Source organism: Salvelinus fontinalis, chromosome 10 (assembly GCF_029448725.1).
Source record: "Salvelinus fontinalis isolate EN_2023a chromosome 10, ASM2944872v1, whole genome shotgun sequence".
In the NCBI taxonomy this organism is placed as follows: Eukaryota; Metazoa; Chordata; class Actinopteri; order Salmoniformes; family Salmonidae; genus Salvelinus; species Salvelinus fontinalis.
The window spans coordinates 40291630-40316023 of NC_074674.1; the positions used below are offsets into that span (position 1 = coordinate 40291630).

Sequence of the window (24394 nt, forward strand, 5' to 3'; positions counted from 1 at the left end):
AAATATGTCCACTATTGAATTGTGTATTAAAGTATTATAACATATTGTAAAGTATTGTATTGTACCTTATTATATTAGTATTGTATATCAACAGTATTCCATTGTATTGTAGTAGTATTGTACACTTAGTTAGGTACACCATCCCGTTCATCAAAATGGTTAGCTCCTACAGGCAGTGAGTCATGTGGCCATGGCTTGCCATATAAAGCAGGCAGACAGGCATCAAGACATTCAGTTACTGTTCAGTTGAACGTTAGAAAGGACAAAACGAGTGGCCTAAGAGACTTTGAGGGAGGTATAATCGTCGGTGCCAGGCGCGCCGGTTCCAGTATCTCAGAAACGGCCTCCTGGGCTTTTCACCCACGACAGTGTCTAGGGTTTTTTCCCCCACGAAAAATGTCTCAACAAACATCCAGTCAACGGCAGTCCTGTGGGCGAAAACAGCTTGTTGACGAGAGGTCCAAGGACAAGGGAAAGAATCTCGCAAGCCAATCGGCGGGCCACAAACCGACCAATAACAGCGCGATACAACAGTAGTGTGCAGAATGGCGTCTCGGAACGCACAGCTCGTCGGTCCTCGTCACGGATTGGCTGTTGCAACAGACTCCTATCAGCTAAAAACAAGAAGAAGCGGCTCCAGTGGGCACGCGATCACCAACACTGGGCAATTCGTGAAGTGGATTAACATCGCCTGGTCTGACAAATCCCGGTTCCTGTTACGTCATGCTGATTTGGCGTAAGCAGCATGAGTCCATGGGCCCATCCTGCCTTGTGTCAACGGTACAGGCTGGTGGTGGTGGTGGTGTAATGGTGTGGGAAATGTTTTCCTGGCACACATTAGGTCCCTTGATACCAATTGAGCATCCTTTACATCCCCAAAGAATTCAGGGTGTTCTGGAGGTAAATGGGGGTCTGACCCGGTACCAGATGGGTGTACCTAATAAACTGTATATCAACATTATTGTATTGTATTGCAGGTCTGTCTGAGAGGGGTAACCTGGAGCCGCTGGTGTGTTTCATCTGTGATGTGGCCTCCACGTTCTTCACCTCCGTAACACACTGCCTCCTACTGGCCTCCGCTGAGGAGCTACTGCTCACTGTCTTCACACTCACCGCACAGGACCAGACACACACACACCTGTCAGGTAAGACACACGCTCACACACACACACACACACGGGACCAGACACACAGTGTTTTCCATTAGCGTCGTCTAATCAGCCGGACACATAACACATTTTCAACTTTATAAATTGAACTAGGCTTCTTTTTCATTTAAAAGCCTTCGCCTGCTAGAATGAACGATATACGTCTTCTACCTATCTATTGATAGGACAGCTGCCTGTCAGTCATAAAGCCAGCGATGACAGCGAAGCTCACTCTGCTATCTGACCCACCTCCCGGTACTGTTTGTGTGGCTGTGATTGGTTGCGGTCGAATTTCATTACATGGAAGAGGGGAGAGAGGGCATGCTCGTGTATTTGCACGTCCCAACGATGAGTCTAAATCCACTTATTTTCTGTCACATTCATTTATTTTCTTTTGCGTGTTTCACATAGGTTTCCTTGAAAACCAAATCTTTCATAGGATGTCGGGGGTTGCCAGAGGATGTAGGGGATTGTAGGGGATTTCATAGGATGTCGGGGCTTGCCAGACAGTGACGCAAAAGTTTGGGGACTCTCGTCTTGTTAGTCAGTCTGGCCTACCAAATCGCATCGCTGAGAGAGCCATTTATTTGGCTCGATTAATTGCATAGGTTCCTGGTAGGCCTAGGCTTTTTTGTTTATTATCTGCAGATCAATGATGATTAAATTTTGATGAAGATGATGAACCTTCACTGCAGGAACAATTAGGTAGTGGAGAGACTCATTCTGGTCCAAATAGGATCGTTAGGGCCCTCGGGTAATCTAGGCGTTAAAACGGAATTCAACAATATAAACAAAATGCATTGTCCTTAGTGGGTAATCAATTAAATGTATTTAATATGTATTGATTTATCAAGTTTATCATGAGACATGAACAGAATGCATAAAAACTGGGAATAGCTAAACTGAATTTTTGAAAGAAAACCGAATCAGGCAAAATATATAGGGCACTACCTATGGATAATTTGAAATTAAGTTATGCTATGTCAACTCAGAAAGATATCATTCTTAAGACTGATTTAACCTTTAATAAAATTGTCAAGATAACGTAGGTTTGTTACTTAATTTTTCTGTTTTAATAAAATAAATTATTTGAAGAACTATTCATAACTTTCTGTAAAACTGGAAATATGACTTTAAGATATATTTTTTAAAGGTTTAATAGTCCTGATCTCATTGACCTAGACAATATCTAACAATACACTGAATTCATATATTTAAATTTAAATCGTAGTCATATATCTTTCTACACAATACCACAACTAATGTTTCTAATCTGGGAGCTAAACTTGATAAAGTATTAAATCATTTTGTTGTGTATTTGATGGAATCAAGGCATTAGATATATATATATATATATAGATGTATAATATACCAGAGGCCACCAACGTAGAGCTCCTTCTGCAAAACATTTCAAACCCCGATGACCGTCAGCCTGTACAGCCGACCCATCCAACTACACCGAAACTATACCGAAACTAATTTCACACATAATAAGACTTTGCCTATAGACAACATTTAAATTGACAATAGTCCGATGATTTGATTTAATATTATCAGTTGTCAAATTGTACATGAAGAGATGGGCGTATCTTGTAATGGACAGATGCAGGGAAAGGAGCATCGCTTTATCAAATCCTCCTTCAGAGTCACATGCAGGAATAAAACATTTAGATTTATATATAGAATCAGAAATATCCTATTCTACAGTTTCTATGACGCTTTGTCAAATAACTCTTCAAATTCAAGAGGTGCAGCTCTATTTCCAAATGTAACTTTTTCCATGAATATCTGCTCTGTCCACATGCACTCCAGGCAGCATTGCTCTGGCTACTAAGCAAAGACTAGTAACATAATAAACTTAAAATATGCTATTCTGTTTTCTTTTCAAATACATTTCCACAATGTTTCTTTAGACCTGCCAAATACAAAATGATGATGGACTTCTTTGTAATGGACTTGAACTAGTCGTTTTAGTTTTTAGTTTTACTTGTAGCCCAAAGCAGCGTTTCCTGTTGTTTTTCTACTTGGAGCCTAAAGCAGCGTTTCCTGTTGTTTTTCTACTTGGAGCCTAAAGCAGCGTTTCCTGTTGTTTTTCTACTTGGAGCCCAAAGCAGCGTTTCCTGTTGTTTTTCTACTTGTAGCCCAAAGCAGCGTTTCCTGTTGTTTTTCTACTTGGAGCCCAAAGCAGCGTTTCCTGTTGTTTTTCTACTTGGAGCCCAAAGCAGCGTTTCCTGTTGTTTTTCTACTTGGAGCCCAAAGCAGCGTTTCCTGTTGTTTTTACTTGGAGCCCAAAGCAGCGTTTCCTGTTGTTTTTCTACTTGGAGCCCAAAGCAGCGTTTCCTGTTGTTTTTACTTGGAGCCCAAAGCAGCGTTTCCTGTTGTTTTTCTACTTGGAGCCCAAAGCAGCGTTTCCTGTTGTTTTTCTACTTGGAGCCCAAAGCAGCGTTTCCTGTTGTTTTTACTTGGAGCCCAAAGCAGCGTTTCCTGTTGTTTTTCTACTTGGAGCCCAAAGCAGCGTTTCCTGTTGTTTTTCTACTTGGAGCCTAAAGCAGCGTTTCCTGTTGTTTTCTACTTGGAGCCTAAAGCAGCGTTTCCTGTTGTTTTTCTACTTGGAGCCTAAAGCAGCGTTTCCTGTTGTTTTTCTACTTGGAGCCTAAAGCAGCGTTTCCTGTTGTTTTTGCTTGGAGCCTAAAGCAGCGTTTCCTGTTGTTTTTCTACTTGGAGCCTAAAGCAGCGTTTCCTGTTGTTTTTCTACTTGGAGCCTAAAGCAGCGTTTCCTGTTGTTTTTCTACTTGGAGCCTAAAGCAGCGTTTCCTGTTGTTTTTCTACTTGGAGCATAAAGCAGCGTTTCCTGTTGTTTTTACGTGTAGCCCAAAGCAGCGTTTCCTGTTGTTTTTCTACTTGGAGCCTAAAGCAGCGTTTCCTGTTGTTTTTCTACTTGGAGCCCAAAGCAGCGTTTCCTGTTGTTTTTCTACTTGGAGCCCAAAGCAGCGTTTCCTGTTGTTTTTCTACTTGTAGCCCAAAGCAGCGTTTCCTGTTGTTTTTCTACTTGGAGCCCAAAGCAGCGTTTCCTGTTGTTTTTCTACTTGGAGCCCAAAGCAGCGTTTCCTGTTGTTTTTCTACTTGGAGCCCAAAGCAGCGTTTCCTGTTGTTTTTCTACTTGGAGCCCAAAGCAGCGTTTCCTGTTGTTTTTACTTGGAGCCCAAAGCAGCGTTTCCTGTTGTTTTTCTACTTGGAGCCCAAAGCAGCGTTTCCTGTTGTTTTTACTTGGAGCCCAAAGCAGCGTTTCCTGTTGTTTTTCTACTTGGAGCCCAAAGCAGCGTTTCCTGTTGTTTTTCTACTTGGAGCCCAAAGCAGCGTTTCCTGTTGTTTTTCTACTTGGAGCCCAAAGCAGCGTTTCCTGTTGTTTTTACTTGGAGCCCAAAGCAGCGTTTCCTGTTGTTTTTACTTGGAGCATAAAGCAGCGTTTCCTGTTGTTTTTCTACTTGGAGCCTAAAGCAGCGTTTCCTGTTGTTTTTACTTGGAGCATAAAGCAGCGTTTCCTGTTGTTTTCTACTTGGAGCCTAAAGCAGCGTTTCCTGTTGTTTTTCTACTTGGAGCATAAAGCAGCGTTTCCTGTTGTTTTTGCTTGGAGCCTAAAGCAGCGTTTCCTGTTTTTTTTCTACTTGGAGCCTAAAGCAGCGTTTCCTGTTGTTTTTCTACTTGGAGCCTAAAGCAGCGTTTCCTGTTGTTTTTACGTGTAGCCCAAAGCAGCGTTTCCTGTTGTTTTTCTACGTGTAGCCCAAAGCAGCGTTTCCTGTTGTTTTTCTACTTGGAGCCCAAAGCAGCGTTTCCTGTTGTTTTTCTACTTGGAGCCCAAAGCAGCGTTTCCTGTTGTTTTTCTACTTGGAGCCCAAAGCAGCGTTTCCTGTTGTTTTTCTACTTGGAGCCCAAAGCAGCGTTTCCTGTTGTTTTTACGTGTAGCCCAAAGCAGCGTTTCCTGTTGTTTTTCTACGTGTAGCCCAAAGCAGCGTTTCCTGTTGTTTTTCTACTTGGAGCCCAAAGCAGCGTTTCCTGTTGTTTTTCTACTTGGAGCCCAAAGCAGCGTTTCCTGTTGTTTTTCTACTTGGAGCCCAAAGCAGCGTTTCCTGTTGTTTTTCTACTTGGAGCCCAAAGCAGCGTTTCCTGTTGTTTTTACTTGGAGCCTAAAGCAGCGTTTCCTGTTGTTTTTCTACTTGGAGCCCAAAGCAGCGTTTCCTGTTGTTTTTACTTGGAGCCTAAAGCAGCGTTTCCTGTTGTTTTTACTTGGAGCCTAAAGCAGAGTTTCCTGTTGTTTTTCTACTTGGAGCCTAAAGCAGCGTTTCCTGTTGTTTTTCTACTTGGAGCCCAAAGCAGCGTTTCCTGTTGTTTTTCTACTTGGAGCCCAAAGCAGCGTTTCCTGTTGTTTTTCTACTTGGAGCCCAAAGCAGCGTTTCCTGTTGTTTTTCTACTTGGAGCCTAAAGCAGCGTTTCCTGTTGTTTTTCTACTTGGAGCCCAAAGCAGCGTTTCCTGTTGTTTTTACTTGGAGCCTAAAGCAGCGTTTCCTGTTGTTTTTCTACTTGGAGCCTAAAGCAGCGTTTCCTGTTGTTTTTCTACTTGGAGCCCAAAGCAGCGTTTCCTGTTGTTTTTCTACTTGGAGCCCAAAGCAGCGTTTCCTGTTGTTTTTCTACTTGGAGCCTAAAGCAGCGTTTCCTGTTGTTTTTCTACTTGGAGCCTAAAGCAGCGTTTCCTGTTGTTTTTCTACTTGGAGCCTAAAGCAGCGTTTCCTGTTGTTTTTCTACTTGGAGCCTAAAGCAGCGTTTCCTGTTGTTTTTCTACTTGGAGCCTAAAGCAGCGTTTCCTGTTGTTTTTCTACTTGGAGCCTAAAGCAGCGTTTCCTGTTGTTTTTCTACTTGGAGTCCAAAGCAGCGTTTCCTGTTGTTTTTCTACTTGGAGCCCAAAGCAGCGTTTCCTGTTGTTTTTCTACTTGGAGCCTAAAGCAGCGTTTCCTGTTGTTTTTCTACTTGGAGCCTAAAGCAGCGTTTCCTGTTGTTTTTCTACTTGGAGCCTAAAGCAGCGTTTCCTGTTGTTTTTCTACTTGGAGCCTAAAGCAGCGTTTCCTGTTGTTTTTCTACTTGGAGCCTAAAGCAGCGTTTCCTGTTGTTTTTCTACTTGGAGCCTAAAGCAGCGTTTCCTGTTGTTTTTCTACTTGGAACCCAAAGCAGCGTTTCCTGTTTGAAATGATGAGCGTTTCTTCGTCACCTTTTCCTGTTGTTTATTAAATTACTTTTCATTCAAATCATATGGATTGGTTTCAATACTTCTCAACCAACTGGTAGGTCCAGGTAGTCACAACAATAGATGGCTGTTGGTAAAATTGGGATTTGAATAAATGGAGTGAATTTGGAGCAGCTAGTTTTTTTTTAACCTTTTGAGCAAGGAGCGTTTTTTTAGCAGAGCGTTTGGAAAGGACATGGAGTACCGGAGAGCGAGATTTCCAACTGCTCAACTCCACTCACATACTCTGGTATCAACGCAGGGAACAGCACAACGTATTCTTTAACAGTGCGGAGGTAAAGATGGCTGTAGTAGATGGCTTTGTCAAGGTAATTGCTGTTTGACTTGACATGGAACTAGAGTTTTAATCCCGGTGCTGTGCTAGTGCATCGTAAGAAGTTAATTATTGTATGATGTGCTTGGTGAATGTTCAGTATCCTATTGACTGAGGTGAATGTTCCGTCTCCTATTGACTGAGGTGAATGTTCAGTCCCCTATTGACTGAGGTGAATGTTCAGTCTCCTATTAACTGAGGTGAATGTTCAGTCTCCTATTGACTGAGGTGAATGTTCAGTCTCCTATTGACTGAGGTGAATGTTCAGTCTCCTATTGACTGAGGTGAATGTTCAGTCTCCTATTGACTGAGGTGAATGTTCAGTTTCCTATTGACTGAGGTGAATGTTCAGTCTCCTATTGACTGAGGTGAATGTTCAGTTTCCTATTGACTGAGGTGAATGTTCGGTCTCCTATTGACTGAGGTGAATGTTCAGTCTCCTATTGACTGAGGTGAATGTTCAGTCTCCTATTGACTGAGGTGAATGTTCAGTCCCCTATTGACTGAGGTGAATGTTCAGTCTCCTATTAACTGAGGTGAATGTTCAGTCTCCTATTGACTGAGGTGAATGTTCAGTCTCCTATTGACTGAGGTGAATGTTCAGTCTCCTATTGACTGCAGGCTACAGTTATATAATTGTGTAAATGAGCTTAATTTTTATCAAATGTAACCCCCCCCCCCCCCCCCCCATTTCTTTGCCATACCCTGAGTTTAGCTGAAATGACGCCCTGCACCTCTCAGGTACACACATGCACCTTAGATACACACACCGGTTACATGCACACACGAACAGCTCTCTCTCCCCCCAGACTCCCTGCTGAAGAAGCTGAGTCAGGTGTGTCATGCCGGTGTCCTCTCTTTGGTCCATCACTCGGGGTCAGAGGTGAAGGAGGGCAGCTTCCTATACAGCGCTGCATTCTGGGTCAAAACCCAGCTGCTCACCTCCTCCCTGGGAGTCAAAAGGTAAACAAAGTTTTTTTTTTTTGTCTATGTGGTTCATTTTATGTTTTTCTATGTGCTTCTAGATGTTGGTCTGATGTTCCACGTATTCGATCAGTCTGTAGGTGTTGGTTCTAGGCCTGATGTTCTGTGTTCTATCAGTCTGTAGGTGTTGGTTCTAGGTCTGATGTTCTGTGTTCTATCAGTCTGTAGGTGTTGGTTCTAGGTCTGATGTTCCACGTATTCGATCAGTCTGTAGGTGTTGGTTCTAGGCCTGATGTTCTGTGTTCTATCAGTCTGTAGGTGTTGGTTCTAGGTCTGATGTTCTGTGTTCTATCAGTCTGTAGGTGTTGGTTCTAGGTCTGATGTTCTATGTGTTTGATCAGTCTGTAGGTGTTGGTTCTAGGCCTGATGTTCTGTGTGTTGTTCTATCAGTCTGTAGGTGTTGGTTCTAGGTCTGATGTTCTATGTGTTTGATCAGTCTGTAGGTGTTGGTTCTAGGCCTGATGTTCTGTGTGTTGTTCTATCAGTCTGTAGGTGTTGGTTCTAGGTCTGATGTTCTATGTGTTGTTTGATCAGTCTGCAGGTGTTGGTTCTAGCAGTCCAGAGACTAGCTGACACACTGAGATCTGTTGGTCAGCGAGGCTCCGCCCACCTCTCCCAGTTCCTCTCCTTCCTGACTCCCAGCCAATCAGAGTGGAGCAAGATCAGACAGGCCCTGCCCCCTCAGGTACGACCAGCCAATCACATTCCTAGATGTAACACAAACCAACTGACTCATTATGTTCTTCACTGTAGACTACTATTAGTGGAATCTGCTGTCAACCTGATTGGAACAAAACCTTAAACGCTTGTTACCTCCCTTTCCTGGTCCTTCTCATATGTTGTCCCCTTATCCCTTATCTCCCCCCTCTCCCTCCTCTCGTCTCAGTGGGTGAGGTCTCCCCTGCTGTCTGGACGGCTGAGGATGGTCTCTGACTACCCCTGTGTGGAGGTCTGGAAGGTCAGAGGCTCTAGCAGACTGCCTGCCCACCTGTGTGTGTGTGCCCTGCTGACCAGAGTGGTCTATGACACAGATATGACTGCTACTACTGGTACTGCTGTTGCTACGGCTGCAGTGTGTCCAGATGACCAGGAGGGGGCAGGAGACTACATGAAAGACTTCAAACACACAGGTGAGGATTGAAATTCACTTCAGTTATTTTCAGACAGTTCAGTTGACTTTTGTTCTTTTCAAATCAGAACATTTGAATTCAGAACATTTGAATTCAGAACATTCGAATTCAGAACATTGAAATCAGAACATTGAAATCAGAACATTCAATTCAGAACATTCAACTGTCTCTCTCTCTCTCTCTTTCTCTCTCTCTCTCGCTCTGTCTCTGTCTCTCTCTCTCACTTTCTTTCTCTCTGTCTCTCTGTCTCTCTGTCTCTCTGTCTCTCTGTCTCTCTGTCTCTCTGTCTCTCTGTCTCTCTGTCTCTCTGTCTCTCTGTCTCTCTGTCTCTCTCTCTCTCTCTCTCTCTGTCTCTCTGTCTCTCTGTCTCTCTCTCTCTCTCTCTCTCTCTCTGTCTCTCTGTCTCTCTGTCTCTCTGTCTCTCTGTCTCTCTGTCTCTCTGTCTCTCTGTCTCTCTGTCTCTCTGTCTCTCTCTCTGTCTCTCTCTTTCTTCCTCAGTTTGTGAGCTGCTGTATGCAGTGCAGTGGTGCAGGGAGATGGACTATAGTCCTGCTCTAGTAACAGAGTACTACACTTTGTTGAAGGACTGGGACCTAACAGACCGTATAGACAACCAAGGACCAGCCACTGATATACTGGACACACTCTACAGCAGGTAAACATGTGTAACTATCCTATAGTATAGATGCAGGTAAACATGTGTAACTATCCTATAGTATAGATGCAGGTAAACATGTGTAACTATCCTATAGTATAGACACACTCTACAGCAGGTAAACATGTGTAACTATCCTATAGTATAGATGCAGGTAAACATGTGTAACTATCCTATAGTATAGATGCAGGTAAACATGTGTAACTATCCTATAGTATAGACACACTCTACAGCAGGTAAACATGTGTAACTATCCTATAGTATAGACACACTCTACAGCAGGTAAACATGTGTAACTATCCTATAGTATAGACACACTCTACAGCAGGTAAACATGTGTAACTATCCTATAGTATAGACACACTCTACAGCAGGTAAACATGTGTAACTATCCTATAGTATAGACACACTCTACAGCAGGTAAACATGTGTAACTAACCTATAGTATAGATGCAGGTAAACATGTGTAACTATCCTATAGTATAGACACACTCTACAGCAGGTAAACATGTGTAACTATCCTATAGTATAGACACACTCTACAGCAGGTAAACATGTGTAACTATCCTATAGTATAGATGCAGGTAAACATGTGTAACTATCCTATAGTATAGATGCAGGTAAACATGTGTAACTATCCTATAGTATAGATGCAGGTAAACATGTGTAACTATCCTATAGTATAGATGCAGGTAAACATGTGTAACTATCCTATAGTATAGATACACTCTACAGCAGGTAAACATGTGTAACTATCCTATAGTATAGATACACTCTACAGCAGGTAAACATGTGTAACTATCCTATAGTATAGATGCAGGTAAACATGTGTAACTATCCTATAGTATAGACACACTCTACAGCAGGTAAACATGTGTAACTATCCTATAGTATAGATATACTCTACAGCAGGTAAACATGTGTAACTATCCTATAGTATAGACACACTCTACAGCAGGTAAACATGTGTAACTATCCTATAGTATAGATGCAGGTAAACATGTGTAACTATCCTATAGTATAGATGCAGGTAAACATGTGTAACTATCCTATAGTATAGACACACTCTACAGCAGGTAAACATGTGTAACTATCCTATAGTATAGATGCAGGTAAACATGTGTAACTATCCTATAGTATAGACACACTCTACAGCAGGTAAACATGTGTAACTATCCTATAGTATAGATCTACTCTACAGCAGGTAAACATGTGTAACTATCCTATAGTATAGATATACTCTACAGCAGGTAAACATGTGTAACTATCCTATAGTATAGATATACTCTACAGCAGGTAAACATGTGTAACTATCCTATAGTATAGATATACTCTACAGCAGGTAAACATGTGTAACTATCCTATAGTATAGATATACTCTACAGCAGGTAAACATGTGTAACTATCCTATAGTATAGATATACTCTACAGCAGGTAAACATGTGTAACTATCCTATAGTATAGACACACTCTACAGCAGGTAAACATGTGTAACTATCCTATAGTATAGACACACTCTACAGCAGGTAAACATGTGTAACTATCCTATAGTATAGATATACTCTACAGCAGGTAAACATGTGTAACTATCCTATAGTATAGACACACTCTACAGCAGGTAAACATGTGTAACTATCCTATAGTATAGATGCAGGTAAACATGTGTAACTATCCTATAGTATAGACACACTCTACAGCAGGTAAACATGTGTAACTATCCTATAGTATAGACACACTCTACAGCAGGTAAACATGTGTAACTATCCTATAGTATAGATATACTCTACAGCAGGTAAACATGTGTAACTATCCTATAGTATAGACACACTCTACAGCAGGTAAACATGTGTAACTATCCTATAGTATAGATGCAGGTAAACATGTGTAACTATCCTATAGTATAGACACACTCTACAGCAGGTAAACATGTGTAACTATCCTATAGTATAGATCTACTCTACAGCAGGTAAACATGTGTAACTATCCTATAGTATAGATATACTCTACAGCAGGTAAACATGTGTAACTATCCTATAGTATAGACACACTCTACAGCAGGTAAACATGTGTAACTATCCTATAGTATAGACACACTCTACAGCAGGTAAACATGTGTAACTATCCTATAGTATAGATATACTCTACAGCAGGTAAACATGTGTAACTATCCTATAGTATAGACACACTCTACAGCAGGTAAACATGTGTAACTATCCTATAGTATAGATATACTCTACAGCAGGTAAACATGTGTAACTATCCTATAGTATAGACACACTCTACAGCAGGTAAACATGTGTAACTATCCTATAGTATAGATGCAGGTAAACATGTGTAACTATCCTATAGTATAGACACACTCTACAGCAGGTAAACATGTGTAACTATCCTATAGTATAGACACACTCTACAGCAGGTAAACATGTGTAACTATCCTATAGTATAGATATACTCTACAGCAGGTAAACATGTGTAACTATCCTATAGTATAGACACACTCTACAGCAGGTAAACATGTGTAACTATCCTATAGTATAGATGCAGGTAAACATGTGTAACTATCCTATAGTATAGACACACTCTACAGCAGGTAAACATGTGTAACTATCCTATAGTATAGATCTACTCTACAGCAGGTAAACATGTGTAACTATCCTATAGTATAGATCCACTCTACAGCAGGTAAACATGTGTAACTATCCTATAGTATAGACACACTCTACAGCAGGTAAACATGTGTAACTATCCTATAGTATAGATATACTCTACAGCAGGTAAACATGTGTAACTATCCTATAGTATAGACACACTCTACAGCAGGTAAACATGTGTAACTATCCTATAGTATAGACACACTCTACAGCAGGTAAACATGTGTAACTAACCTATAGTATAGATGCAGGTAAACATGTGTAACTATCCTATAGTATAGACACACTCTACAGCAGGTAAACATGTGTAACTATCCTATAGTATAGACACACTCTACAGCAGGTAAACATGTGTAACTATCCTATAGTATAGACACACTCTACAGCAGGTAAACATGTGTAACTATCCTATAGTATAGATGCAGGTAAACATGTGTAACTATCCTATAGTATAGATGCAGGTAAACATGTGTAACTATCCTATAGTATAGATGCAGGTAAACATGTGTAACTATCCTATAGTATAGATGCAGGTAAACATGTGTAACTATCCTATAGTATAGATGCAGGTAAACATGTGTAACTATCCTATAGTATAGATCTACTCTACAGCAGGTAAACATGTGTAACTATCCTATAGTATAGATGCAGGTAAACATGTGTAACTATCCTATAGTATAGACACACTCTACAGCAGGTAAACATGTGTAACTATCCTATAGTATAGATATACTCTACAGCAGGTAAACATGTGTAACTATCCTATAGTATAGATGCAGGTAAACATGTGTAACTATCCTATAGTATAGACACACTCTACAGCAGGTAAACATGTGTAACTATCCTATAGTATAGACACACTCTACAGCAGGTAAACATGTGTAACTATCCTATAGTATAGATATACTCTACAGCAGGTAAACATGTGTAACTATCCTATAGTATAGATATACTCTACAGCAGGTAAACATGTGTAACTATCCTATAGTATAGATATACTCTACAGCAGGTAAACATGTGTAACTATCCTATAGTATAGATATACTCTACAGCAGGTAAACATGTGTAACTATCCTATAGTATAGACACACTCTACAGCAGGTAAACATGTGTAACTATCCTATAGTATAGATATACTCTACAGCAGGTAAACATGTGTAACTATCCTATAGTATAGACACACTCTACAGCAGGTAAACATGTGTAACTATCCTATAGTATAGATATACTCTACAGCAGGTAAACATGTGTAACTATCCTATAGTATAGACACACTCTACAGCAGGTAAACATGTGTAACTATCCTATAGTATAGATCTACTCTACAGCAGGTAAACATGTGTAACTATCCTATAGTATAGATCTACTCTACAGCAGGTAAACATGTGTAACTATCCTATAGTATAGATATACTCTACAGCAGGTAAACATGTGTAACTATCCTATAGTATAGATATACTCTACAGCAGGTAAACATGTGTAACTATCCTATAGTATAGATGCAGGTAAACATGTGTAACTATCCTATAGTATAGATCTACTCTACAGCAGGTAAACATGTGTAACTATCCTATAGTATAGATATACTCTACAGCAGGTAAACATGTGTAACTATCCTATAGTATAGATGCAGGTAAACATGTGTAACTATCCTATAGTATAGATATACTCTACAGCAGGTAAACATGTGTAACTATCCTATAGTATAGATATACTCTACAGCAGGTAAACATGTGTAACTATCCTATAGTATAGATATACTCTACAGCAGGTAAACATGTGTAACTATCCTATAGTATAGACACACTCTACAGCAGGTAAACATGTGTAACTATCCTATAGTATAGATGCAGGTAAACATGTGTAACTATCCTATAGTATAGATGCAGGTAAACATGTGTAACTAACCTATAGTATAGATCTACTCTACAGCAGGTAAACATGTGTAACTATCCTATAGTATAGATATACTCTACAGCAGGTAAACATGTGTAACTATCCTATAGTATAGATATACTCTACAGCAGGTAAACATGTGTAACTATCCTATAGTATAGATGCAGGTAAACATGTGTAACTATCCTATAGTATAGATCTACTCTACAGCAGGTAAACATGTGTTACTATCCTATAGTATAGATCTACTCTACAGCAGGTAAACATGTGTAACTATCCTATAGTATAGATACACTCTACAGCAGGTAAACATGTGTAACTATCCTATAGTATAGATGCAGGTAAACATGTGTAACTATCCTATAGTATAGATATACTCTACAGCAGGTAAACATGTGTAACTATCCTATAGTATAGATCTACTCTACAGCAGGTAAACATGTGTAACTATCCTATAGTATAGATATACTCTACAGCAGGTAAACATGTGTAACTATCCTATAGTATAGATCTACTCTACAGCAGGTAAACATGTGTAACTATCCTATAGTATAGATCTACTCTACAGCAGGTAAACATGTGTAACTATCCTATAGTATAGATCTACTCTACAGCAGGTAAACATGTGTAACTATCCTATAGTATAGATCTACTCTACAGCAGGTAAACATGTGTAACTATCCTATAGTATAGATGCAGGTAAACATGTGTAACTATCCTATAGTATAGACACACTCTACAGCAGGTAAACATGTGTAACTATCCTATAGTATAGATATACTCTACAGCAGGTAAACATGTGTAACTATCCTATAGTATAGATATACTCTACAGCAGGTAAACATGTGTAACTATCCTATAGTATAGATATACTCTACAGCAGGTAAACATGTGTAACTATCCTATAGTATAGATGCAGGTAAACATGTGTAACTATCCTATAGTATAGATCTACTCTACAGCAGGTAAACATGTGTAACTATCCTATAGTATAGATCTACTCTACAGCAGGTAAACATGTGTAACTATCCTATAGTATAGATATACTCTACAGCAGGTAAACATGTGTAACTATCCTATAGTATAGATCTACTCTACAGCAGGTAAACATGTGTAACTATCCTATAGTATAGATACAGGTAAACATGTGTAACTATCCTATAGTATAGATCTACTCTACAGCAGGTAAACATGTGTAACTATCCTATAGTATAGATACACTCTACAGCAGGTAAACATGTGTAACTATCCTATAGTATAGATATACTCTACAGCAGGTAAACATGTGTAACTATCCTATAGTATAGATCTACTCTACAGCAGGTAAACATGTGTAACTATCCTATAGTATAGATCTACTCTACAGCAGGTAAACATGTGTAACTATCCTATAGTATAGACACACTCTACAGCAGGTAAACATGTGTAACTATCCTATAGTATAGATATACTCTACAGCAGGTAAACATGTGTAACTATCCTATAGTATAGATCTACTCTACAGCAGGTAAACATGTGTAACTATCCTATAGTATAGATGCAGGTAAACATGTGTTACTATCCTATAGTATAGATATACTCTACAGCAGGTAAACATGTGTAACTATCCTATAGTATAGACACACTCTACAGCAGGTAAACATGTGTAACTATCCTATAGTATAGATGCAGGTAAACATGTGTAACTATCCTATAGTATAGATATACTCTACAGCAGGTAAACATGTGTAACTATCCTATAGTATAGATGCAGGTAAACATGTGTAACTATCCTATAGTATAGATGCAGGTAAACATGTGTAACTATCCTATAGTATAGACACACTCTACAGCAGGTAAACATGTGTAACTATCCTATAGTATAGATCTACTCTACAGCAGGTAAACATGTGTAACTATCCTATAGTATAGATATACTCTACAGCAGGTAAACATGTGTAACTATCCTATAGTATAGATATACTCTACAGCAGGTAAACATGTGTAACTATCCTATAGTATAGACACACTCTACAGCAGGTAAACATGTGTAACTATCCTATAGTATAGATATACTCTACAGCAGGTAAACATGTGTAACTATCCTATAGTATAGATATACTCTACAGCAGGTAAACATGTGTAACTATCCTATAGTATAGACACACTCTACAGCAGGTAAACATGTGTAACTATCCTATAGTATAGACACACTCTACAGCAGGTAAACATGTGTAACTATCCTATAGTATAGATATACTCTACAGCAGGTAAACATGTGTAACTATCCTATAGTATAGACACACTCTACAGCAGGTAAACATGTGTAACTATCCTATAGTATAGATATACTCTACAGCAGGTAAACATGTGTAACTATCCTATAGTATAGACACACTCTACAGCAGGTAAACATGTGTAACTATCCTATAGTATAGATACACTCTACAGCAGGTAAACATGTGTAACTATCCTATAGTATAGATATACTCTACAGCAGGTAAACATGTGTAACTATCCTATAGTATAGATGCAGGTAAACATGTGTAACTATCCTATAGTATAGATGCAGGTAAACATGTGTAACTATCCTATAGTATAGATACACTCTACAGCAGGTAAACATGTGTAACTATCCTATAGTATAGACATACTCTACAGCAGGTAAACATGTGTAACTATCCTATAGTATAGATGCAGGTAAACATGTGTAACTATCCTATAGTATAGATCTACTCTACAGCAGGTAAACATGTGTAACTATCCTATAGTATAGATACACTCTACAGCAGGTAAACATGTGTAACTATCCTATAGTATAGATGCAGGTAAACATGTGTAACTATCCTATAGTATAGATCTACTCTACAGCAGGTAAACATGTGTAACTATCCTATAGTATAGATACACTCTACAGCAGGTAAACATGTGTAACTATCCTATAGTATAGATCTACTCTACAGCAGGTAAACATGTGTAACTATCCTATAGTATAGATGCAGGTAAACATGTGTAACTATCCTATAGTATAGATACACTCTACAGCAGGTAAACATGTGTAACTATCCTATAGTATAGACACACTCTACAGCAGGTAAACATGTGTAACTATCCTATAGTATAGATGCAGGTAAACATGTGTAACTATCCTATAGTATAGATCTACTCTACAGCAGGTAAACATGTGTAACTATCCTATAGTATAGATCTACTCTACAGCAGGTAAACATGTGTAACTATCCTATAGTATAGATCTACTCTACAGCAGGTAAACATGTGTAACTATCCTATAGTATAGATCTACTCTACAGCAGGTAAACATGTGTAACTATCCTATAGTATAGATATACTCTACAGCAGGTAAACATGTGTAACTATCCTATAGTATAGATATACTCTACAGCAGGTAAACATGTGTAACTATCCTATAGTATAGATATACTCTACAGCAGGTAAACATGTGTAACTATCCTATAGTATAGACACACTCTACAGCAGGTAAACATGTGTAACTATCCTATAGTATAGACACACTCTACAGCAGGTAAACATGTGTAACTATCCTATAGTATAGATATACTCTACAGCAGGTAAACATGTGTAACTATCCTATAGTATAGACACACTCTACAGCAGGTAAACATGTGTAACTATCCTATAGTATAGATATACTCTACAGCAGGTAAACATGTGTAACTATCCTATAGTATAGACACACTCTACAGCAGGTAAACATGTGTAACTATCCTATAGTATAGATACACTCTACAGCAGGTAAACATGTGTAACTATCCTATAGTATAGATATACTCTACAGCAGGTAAACATGTGTAACTATCCTATAGTATAGATGCAGGTAAACATGTGTAACTATCCTATAGTATAGATGCAGGTAAACATGTGTAACTATCCTATAGTATAGATACACTCTACAGCAGGTAAACATGTGTAACTATCCTATAGTATAGACATACTCTACAGCAGGTAAACATGTGTAACTATCCTATAGTATAGATGCAGGTAAACATGTGTAACTATCCTATAGTATAGATCTACTCTACAGCAGGTAAACATGTGTAACTATCCTATAGTATAGATACACTCTACAGCAGGTAAACATGTGTAACTATCCTATAGTATAGATGCAGGTAAACATGTGTAACTATCCTATAGTATAGATCTACTCTACAGCAGGTAAACATGTGTAACTATCCTATAGTATAGATACACTCTACAGCAGGTAAACATGTGTAACTATCCTATAGTATAGATCTACTCTACAGCAGGTAAACATGTGTAACTATCCTATAGTATAGATGCAGGTAAACATGTGTAACTATCCTATAGTATAGATACACTCTACAGCAGGTAAACATGTGTAACTATCCTATAGTATAGACACACTCTACAGCAGGTAAACATGTGTAACTATCCTATAGTATAGATGCAGGTAAACATGTGTAACTATCCTATAGTATAGATCTACTCTACAGCAGGTAAACATGTGTAACTATCCTATAGTATAGATCTACTCTACAGCAGGTAAACATGTGTAACTATCCTATAGTATAGATCTACTCTACAGCAGGTAAACATGTGTAACTATCCTATAGTATAGATCTACTCTACAGCAGGTAAACATGTGTAACTATCCTATAGTATAGATATACTCTACAGCAGGTAAACATGTGTAACTATCCTATAGTATAGATCTACTCTACAGCAGGTAAACATGTGTAACTATCCTATAGTATAGATCTACTCTACAGCAGGTAAACATGTGTAACTATCCTATAGTATAGATATACTCTACAGCAGGTAAACATGTGTAACTATCCTATAGTATAGATCTACTCTACAGCAGGTAAACATGTGTAACTATCCTATAGTATAGATACACTCTACAGCAGGTAAACATGTGTAACTATCCTATAGTATAGATACACTCTACAGCAGGTAAACATGTGTAACTATCCTATAGTATAGATGCAGGTAAACATGTGTAACTATCCTATAGTATAGATCTACTCTACAGCAGGTAAACATGTGTAACTATCCTATAGTATAGACACACTCTACAGCAGGTAAACATGTGTAACTATCCTATAGTATAGATACACTCTACAGCAGGTAAACATGTGTAACTATCCTATAGTATAGATACACTCTACAGCAGGTAAACATGTGTAACTATCCTATAGTATAGATGCAGGTAAACATGTGTAACTATCCTATAGTATAGATCTACTCTACAGCAGGTAAACATGTGTAACTATCCTATAGTATAGATGCAGGTAAACATGTGTAACTATCCTATAGTATAGATCTACTCTACAGCAGGTAAACATGTGTAACTATCCTATAGTATAGATCTACTCTACAGCAGGTAAACATGTGTAACTATCCTATAGTATAGATCTACTCTACAGCAGGTAAACATGTTTAACTATCCTATAGTATAGATCTACTCTACAGCAGGTAAACATGTGTAACTATCCTATAGTATAGATATACTCTACAGCAGGTAAACATGTGTAACTATCCTATAGTATAGATACACTCTACAGCAGGTAAACATGTTTAACTATCCTATAGTATAGATACACTCTACAGCAGGTAAACATGTGTAACTATCCTATAGTATAGACACACTCTACAGCAGGTAAACATGTGTAACTATCCTATAGTATAGATCTACTCTACAGCAGGTAAACATGTGTAACTATCCTATAGTATAGATGCAGGTAAACATGTGTAACTATCCTATAGTATAGATGCAGGTAAACATGTGTAACTATCCTATAGTATAGATCTACTCTACAGCAGGTAAACATGTTTAACTATCCTATAGTATAGATCTACTCTACAGCAGGTAAATATGTGTAACTATCCTATAGTATAGATATACTCTACAGCAGGTAAACATGTGTAACTATCCTATAGTATAGATCTACTCTACAGCAGGTAAACATGTGTAACTATCCTATAGTATAGATGCAGGTAAACATGTGTAACTATCCTATAGTATAGACACACTCTACAGCAGGTAAACATGATCCCATCACCTGGTGATATTAGTAGGGGTGTGGCTTAAGGCATATTCATTCTACAGTCTTTTATGTGAGTTTCGGTGAGGTCAAAAGAGGGGACAGAATTTTTCCTGTGATAGATGTTTACAAACTAAATTAGTAATTAGATACGTATCATTTAATGACTCTACAGAACTACAGATGTTCTGTTGAAATAACAGGACTGTGGTCTCTATCTAACCCTTATTGTACCTGTCACCTCAGATCACTAGAGGAGGGGGGGGGGGGGGGAGACTGTGGTCTCTATCTAACCCTTATTGTACCTGTCACCTCAGATCACTAGAGGAGGGGGGGGGACTGTGGTCTCTATCTAACCCTTACTGTACCTGTCACCTCAGATCACTAGAGGAGGGGGGGGGACTGTGGTCTCTATCTAACCCTTACTGTACCTGTCACCTCAGATCACTAGAGGAGGGGGGGGGGGGGACTGTGGTCTCTATCTAACCCTTATTGTACCTGTCACCTCAGATCACTAGAGGAGGGGGGGGGACTGTGGTCTCTATCTAACCCTTACTGTACCTGTCACCTCAGATCACTAGAGGAGGAGGGGGGGGACTGTGGTCTCTATCTAACCCTTATTGTACCTGTCACCTCAGATCACTAGAGGAGGAGGGGGGGGACTGTGGTCTCTATCTAACCCTTATTGTACCTGTCACCTCAGATCACTAGAGGAGGGGGGGGGGGGAGACTGTGGTCTCTATCTAACCCTTATTGTACCTGTCACCTCAGATCACTAGAGGAGGGGGGGGGGGGGTACTGTGGTCTCTATCTAACCCTTATTGTACCTGTCACCTCAGATCACTAGAGGAGGGGGGGGACTGTGGTCTCTATCTAACCCTTATTGTACCTGTCACCTCAGATCACTAGAGGAGGAGGGGGGGGGGGGGACTGTGGTCTCTATCTAATCCTTTGTCCTTATTTTACCTGTCACCTCAGATCACTAGAGGAGGGGGGGGGGGCTGTGGTCTCTATCTAACCCTTATTGTACCTGTCACCTCAGATCACTAGAGGAGGGGGGGGGGGGACTGTGGTCTCTATCTAACCCTTATTGTACCTGTCACCTCAGATCACTAGAGGAGGAGGGGGGGGACTGTGGTCTCTATCTAACCCTTTGTCCTTATTGTACCTGTCACCTCAGATCACTAGAGGAGGGGGGGGGGGGACTGTGGTCTCTATCTAACCCTTATTGTACCTGTCACCTCAGATCACTAGAGGAGGGGGGGGGGGGGGAGAGACTGTGGTCTCTATCTAACCCTTATTGTACCTGTCACCTCAGATCACTAGAGGAGGGGGGGGGGGACTGTGGTCTCTATCTAACCCTTATTGTACCTGTCACCTCAGATCACTAGATGAGGGGGGGGGGGCTGTGGTCTCTATCTAACCCTTTGTCCTTATTGTACCTGTCACCTCAGATCACTAGAGGAGGGGGGGGGGGGGACTGTGGTCTCTATCTAACCCTTACTGTACCTGTCACCTCAGATCACTAGAGGAGGGGGGGGGACTGTGGTCTCTATCTAACCCTTACTGTACCTGTCACCTCAGATCACTAGAGGAGGGGGGGGGGGGGACTGTGGTCTCTATCTAACCCTTATTGTACCTGTCACCTCAGATCACTAGAGGAGGGGGGGGGGACTGTGGTCTCTATCTAACCCTTACTGTACCTGTCACCTCAGATCACTAGAGGAGGAGGGGGGGGACTGTGGTCTCTATCTAACCCTTATTGTACCTGTCACCTCAGATCACTAGAGGAGGAGGGGGGGGACTGTGGTCTCTATCTAACCCTTATTGTACCTGTCACCTCAGATCACTAGAGGAGGGGGGGGGGGGAGACTGTGGTCTCTATCTAACCCTTATTGTACCTGTCACCTCAGATCACTAGAGGAGGGGGGGGGGGGTACTGTGGTCTCTATCTAACCCTTATTGTACCTGTCACCTCAGATCACTAGAGGAGGGGGGGGACTGTGGTCTCTATCTAACCCTTATTGTACCTGTCACCTCAGATCACTAGAGGAGGAGGGGGGGGGGGGGGACTGTGGTCTCTATCTAATCCTTTGTCCTTATTTTACCTGTCACCTCAGATCACTAGAGGAGGGGGGGGGGGCTGTGGTCTCTATCTAACCCTTATTGTACCTGTCACCTCAGATCACTAGAGGAGGGGGGGGGGGGGACTGTGGTCTCTATCTAACCCTTATTGTACCTGTCACCTCAGATCACTAGAGGAGGAGGGGGGGGACTGTGGTCTCTATCTAACCCTTTGTCCTTATTGTACCTGTCACCTCAGATCACTAGAGGAGGGGGGGGGGGGACTGTGGTCTCTATCTAACCCTTATTGTACCTGTCACCTCAGATCACTAGAGGAGGGGGGGGGGGGGGGAGAGACTGTGGTCTCTATCTAACCCTTATTGTACCTGTCACCTCAGATCACTAGAGGAGGGGGGGGGGGACTGTGGTCTCTATCTAACCCTTATTGTACCTGTCACCTCAGATCACTAGATGAGGGGGGGGGGGGCTGTGGTCTCTATCTAACCCTTTGTCCTTATTGTACCTGTCACCTCAGATCACTAGAGGAGGGGGGGGGGGGGACTGTGGTCTCTATCTAACCCTTATTGTACCTGTCACCTCAGATCACTAGAGGAGGAGGGGGGGGGGGGGGGACTGTGGTCTCTATCTAACCCTTTGTCCTTATTTTACCTGTCACCTCAGATCACTAGAGGAGGGGGGGGGGGGACTGTGGTCTCTATCTAACCCTTATTGTACCTGTCACCTCAGATCACTAGAGGAGGGGGGGGGGGACTGTGGTCTCTATCTAACCCTTATTATACCTGTCACCTCAGATCACTAGAGGAGGGGGGGGGGGACTGTGGTCTCTATCTAACCCTTTCTCTTTATTGTACCTGTCACCTCAGATCACTAGAGGAGGAGGGGGGGGACTGTGGTCTCTATCTAACCCTTTGTCCTTATTTTACCTGTCACCTCAGATCACTAGAGGAGGGGGGGGGGGGGCTGTGGTCTCTATCTAACCCTTATTGTACCTGTCACCTCAGATCACTAGAGGAGGGGGGGGGGGGACTGTGGTCTCTATCTAACCCTTTGTCCTTATTTTACCTGTCACCTCAGATCACTAGAGGGGGGGGGGGGGGGACTGTGGTCTCTATCTAACCCTTATTGTACCTGTCACCTCAGATCACTAGAGGAGGGGGGGGGGGACTGTGGTCTCTATCTAACCCTTATTGTACCTGTCACCTCAGATCACTAGAGGAGGGGGGGGGGGACTGTGGTCTCTATCTAACCCTTATTGTACCTGTCACCTCAGATCACTAGAGGAGGGGGGGGGACTGTGGTCTCTATCTAACCCTTATTGTACCTGTCACCTCAGATCACTAGAGGAGGGGGGGGTACTGTGGTCTCTATCTAACCCTTATTTTACCTGTCACCTCAGATCACTAGAGGAGGGGGGGGGGACTGTGGTCTCTATCTAACCCTTATTGTACCTGTCACCTCAGATCACTAGAGGAGGGGGGGGGGGGGACTGTGGTCTCTATCTAACCCTTATTGTACCTGTCACCTCAGATCACTAGAGGAGGAGGGGGGGGGGGACTGTGGTCTCTATCTAACCCTTTGTCCTTATTTTACCTGTCACCTCAGATCACTAGAGGAGGGGGGGGGGGGGACTGTGGTCTCTATCTAACCCTTATTGTACCTGTCACCTCAGATCACTAGAGGAGGGGGGGGGGGGGGGACTGTGGTCTCTATCTAACCCTTATTGTACCTGTCACCTCAGATCACTAGAGGAGGGGGGGGGGGACTGTGGTCTCTATCTAACCCTTTGTCCTTATTGTACCTGTCACCACAGATCACTAGAGGAGGGGGGGGGGGGGACTGTGGTCTCTATCTAACCCTTTCTCTTTATTGTACCTGTCACCTCAGATCACTAGAGGAGGAGGGGGGGGGACTATGGTCTCTATCTAACCCTTTGTCCTTATTTTACCTGTCACCTCAGATCACTAGAGGAGGAGGGGGGGGGGGGGACTGTGGTCTCTATCTAACCCTTTCTCTTTATTGTACCTGTCACCTCAGATCACTAGAGGAGGAGGGGGGGGACTGTGGTCTCTATCTAACCCTTTGTCCTTATTTTACCTGTCACCTCAGATCACTAGAGGAGGAGGGGGGGGGGGGGACTGTGGTCTCTATCTAACCCTTTCTCTTTATTGTACCTGTCACCTCAGATCACTAGAGGAGGAGGGGGGGGACTG

The 24394-nt window shown here is 41.2% G+C and overlaps 1 protein-coding gene across 1 annotated transcript in view; it reads left to right on the top strand.

Moving 5' to 3' along the window:
• The window catches only part of ltn1 (listerin E3 ubiquitin protein ligase 1), an 83778-nt gene that overhangs the window by 28154 nt on the left and 31230 nt on the right, over nt 1-24394 (top strand). The window contains exons 17-21 of the mRNA XM_055936813.1: nt 978-1145; nt 7567-7720; nt 8276-8426; nt 8628-8871; nt 9370-9526. Coding sequence (XP_055792788.1) covers nt 978-1145; nt 7567-7720; nt 8276-8426; nt 8628-8871; nt 9370-9526 — 874 coding nt within the window. The remainder of the gene's footprint in view (nt 1-977; nt 1146-7566; nt 7721-8275; nt 8427-8627; nt 8872-9369; nt 9527-24394) is intronic.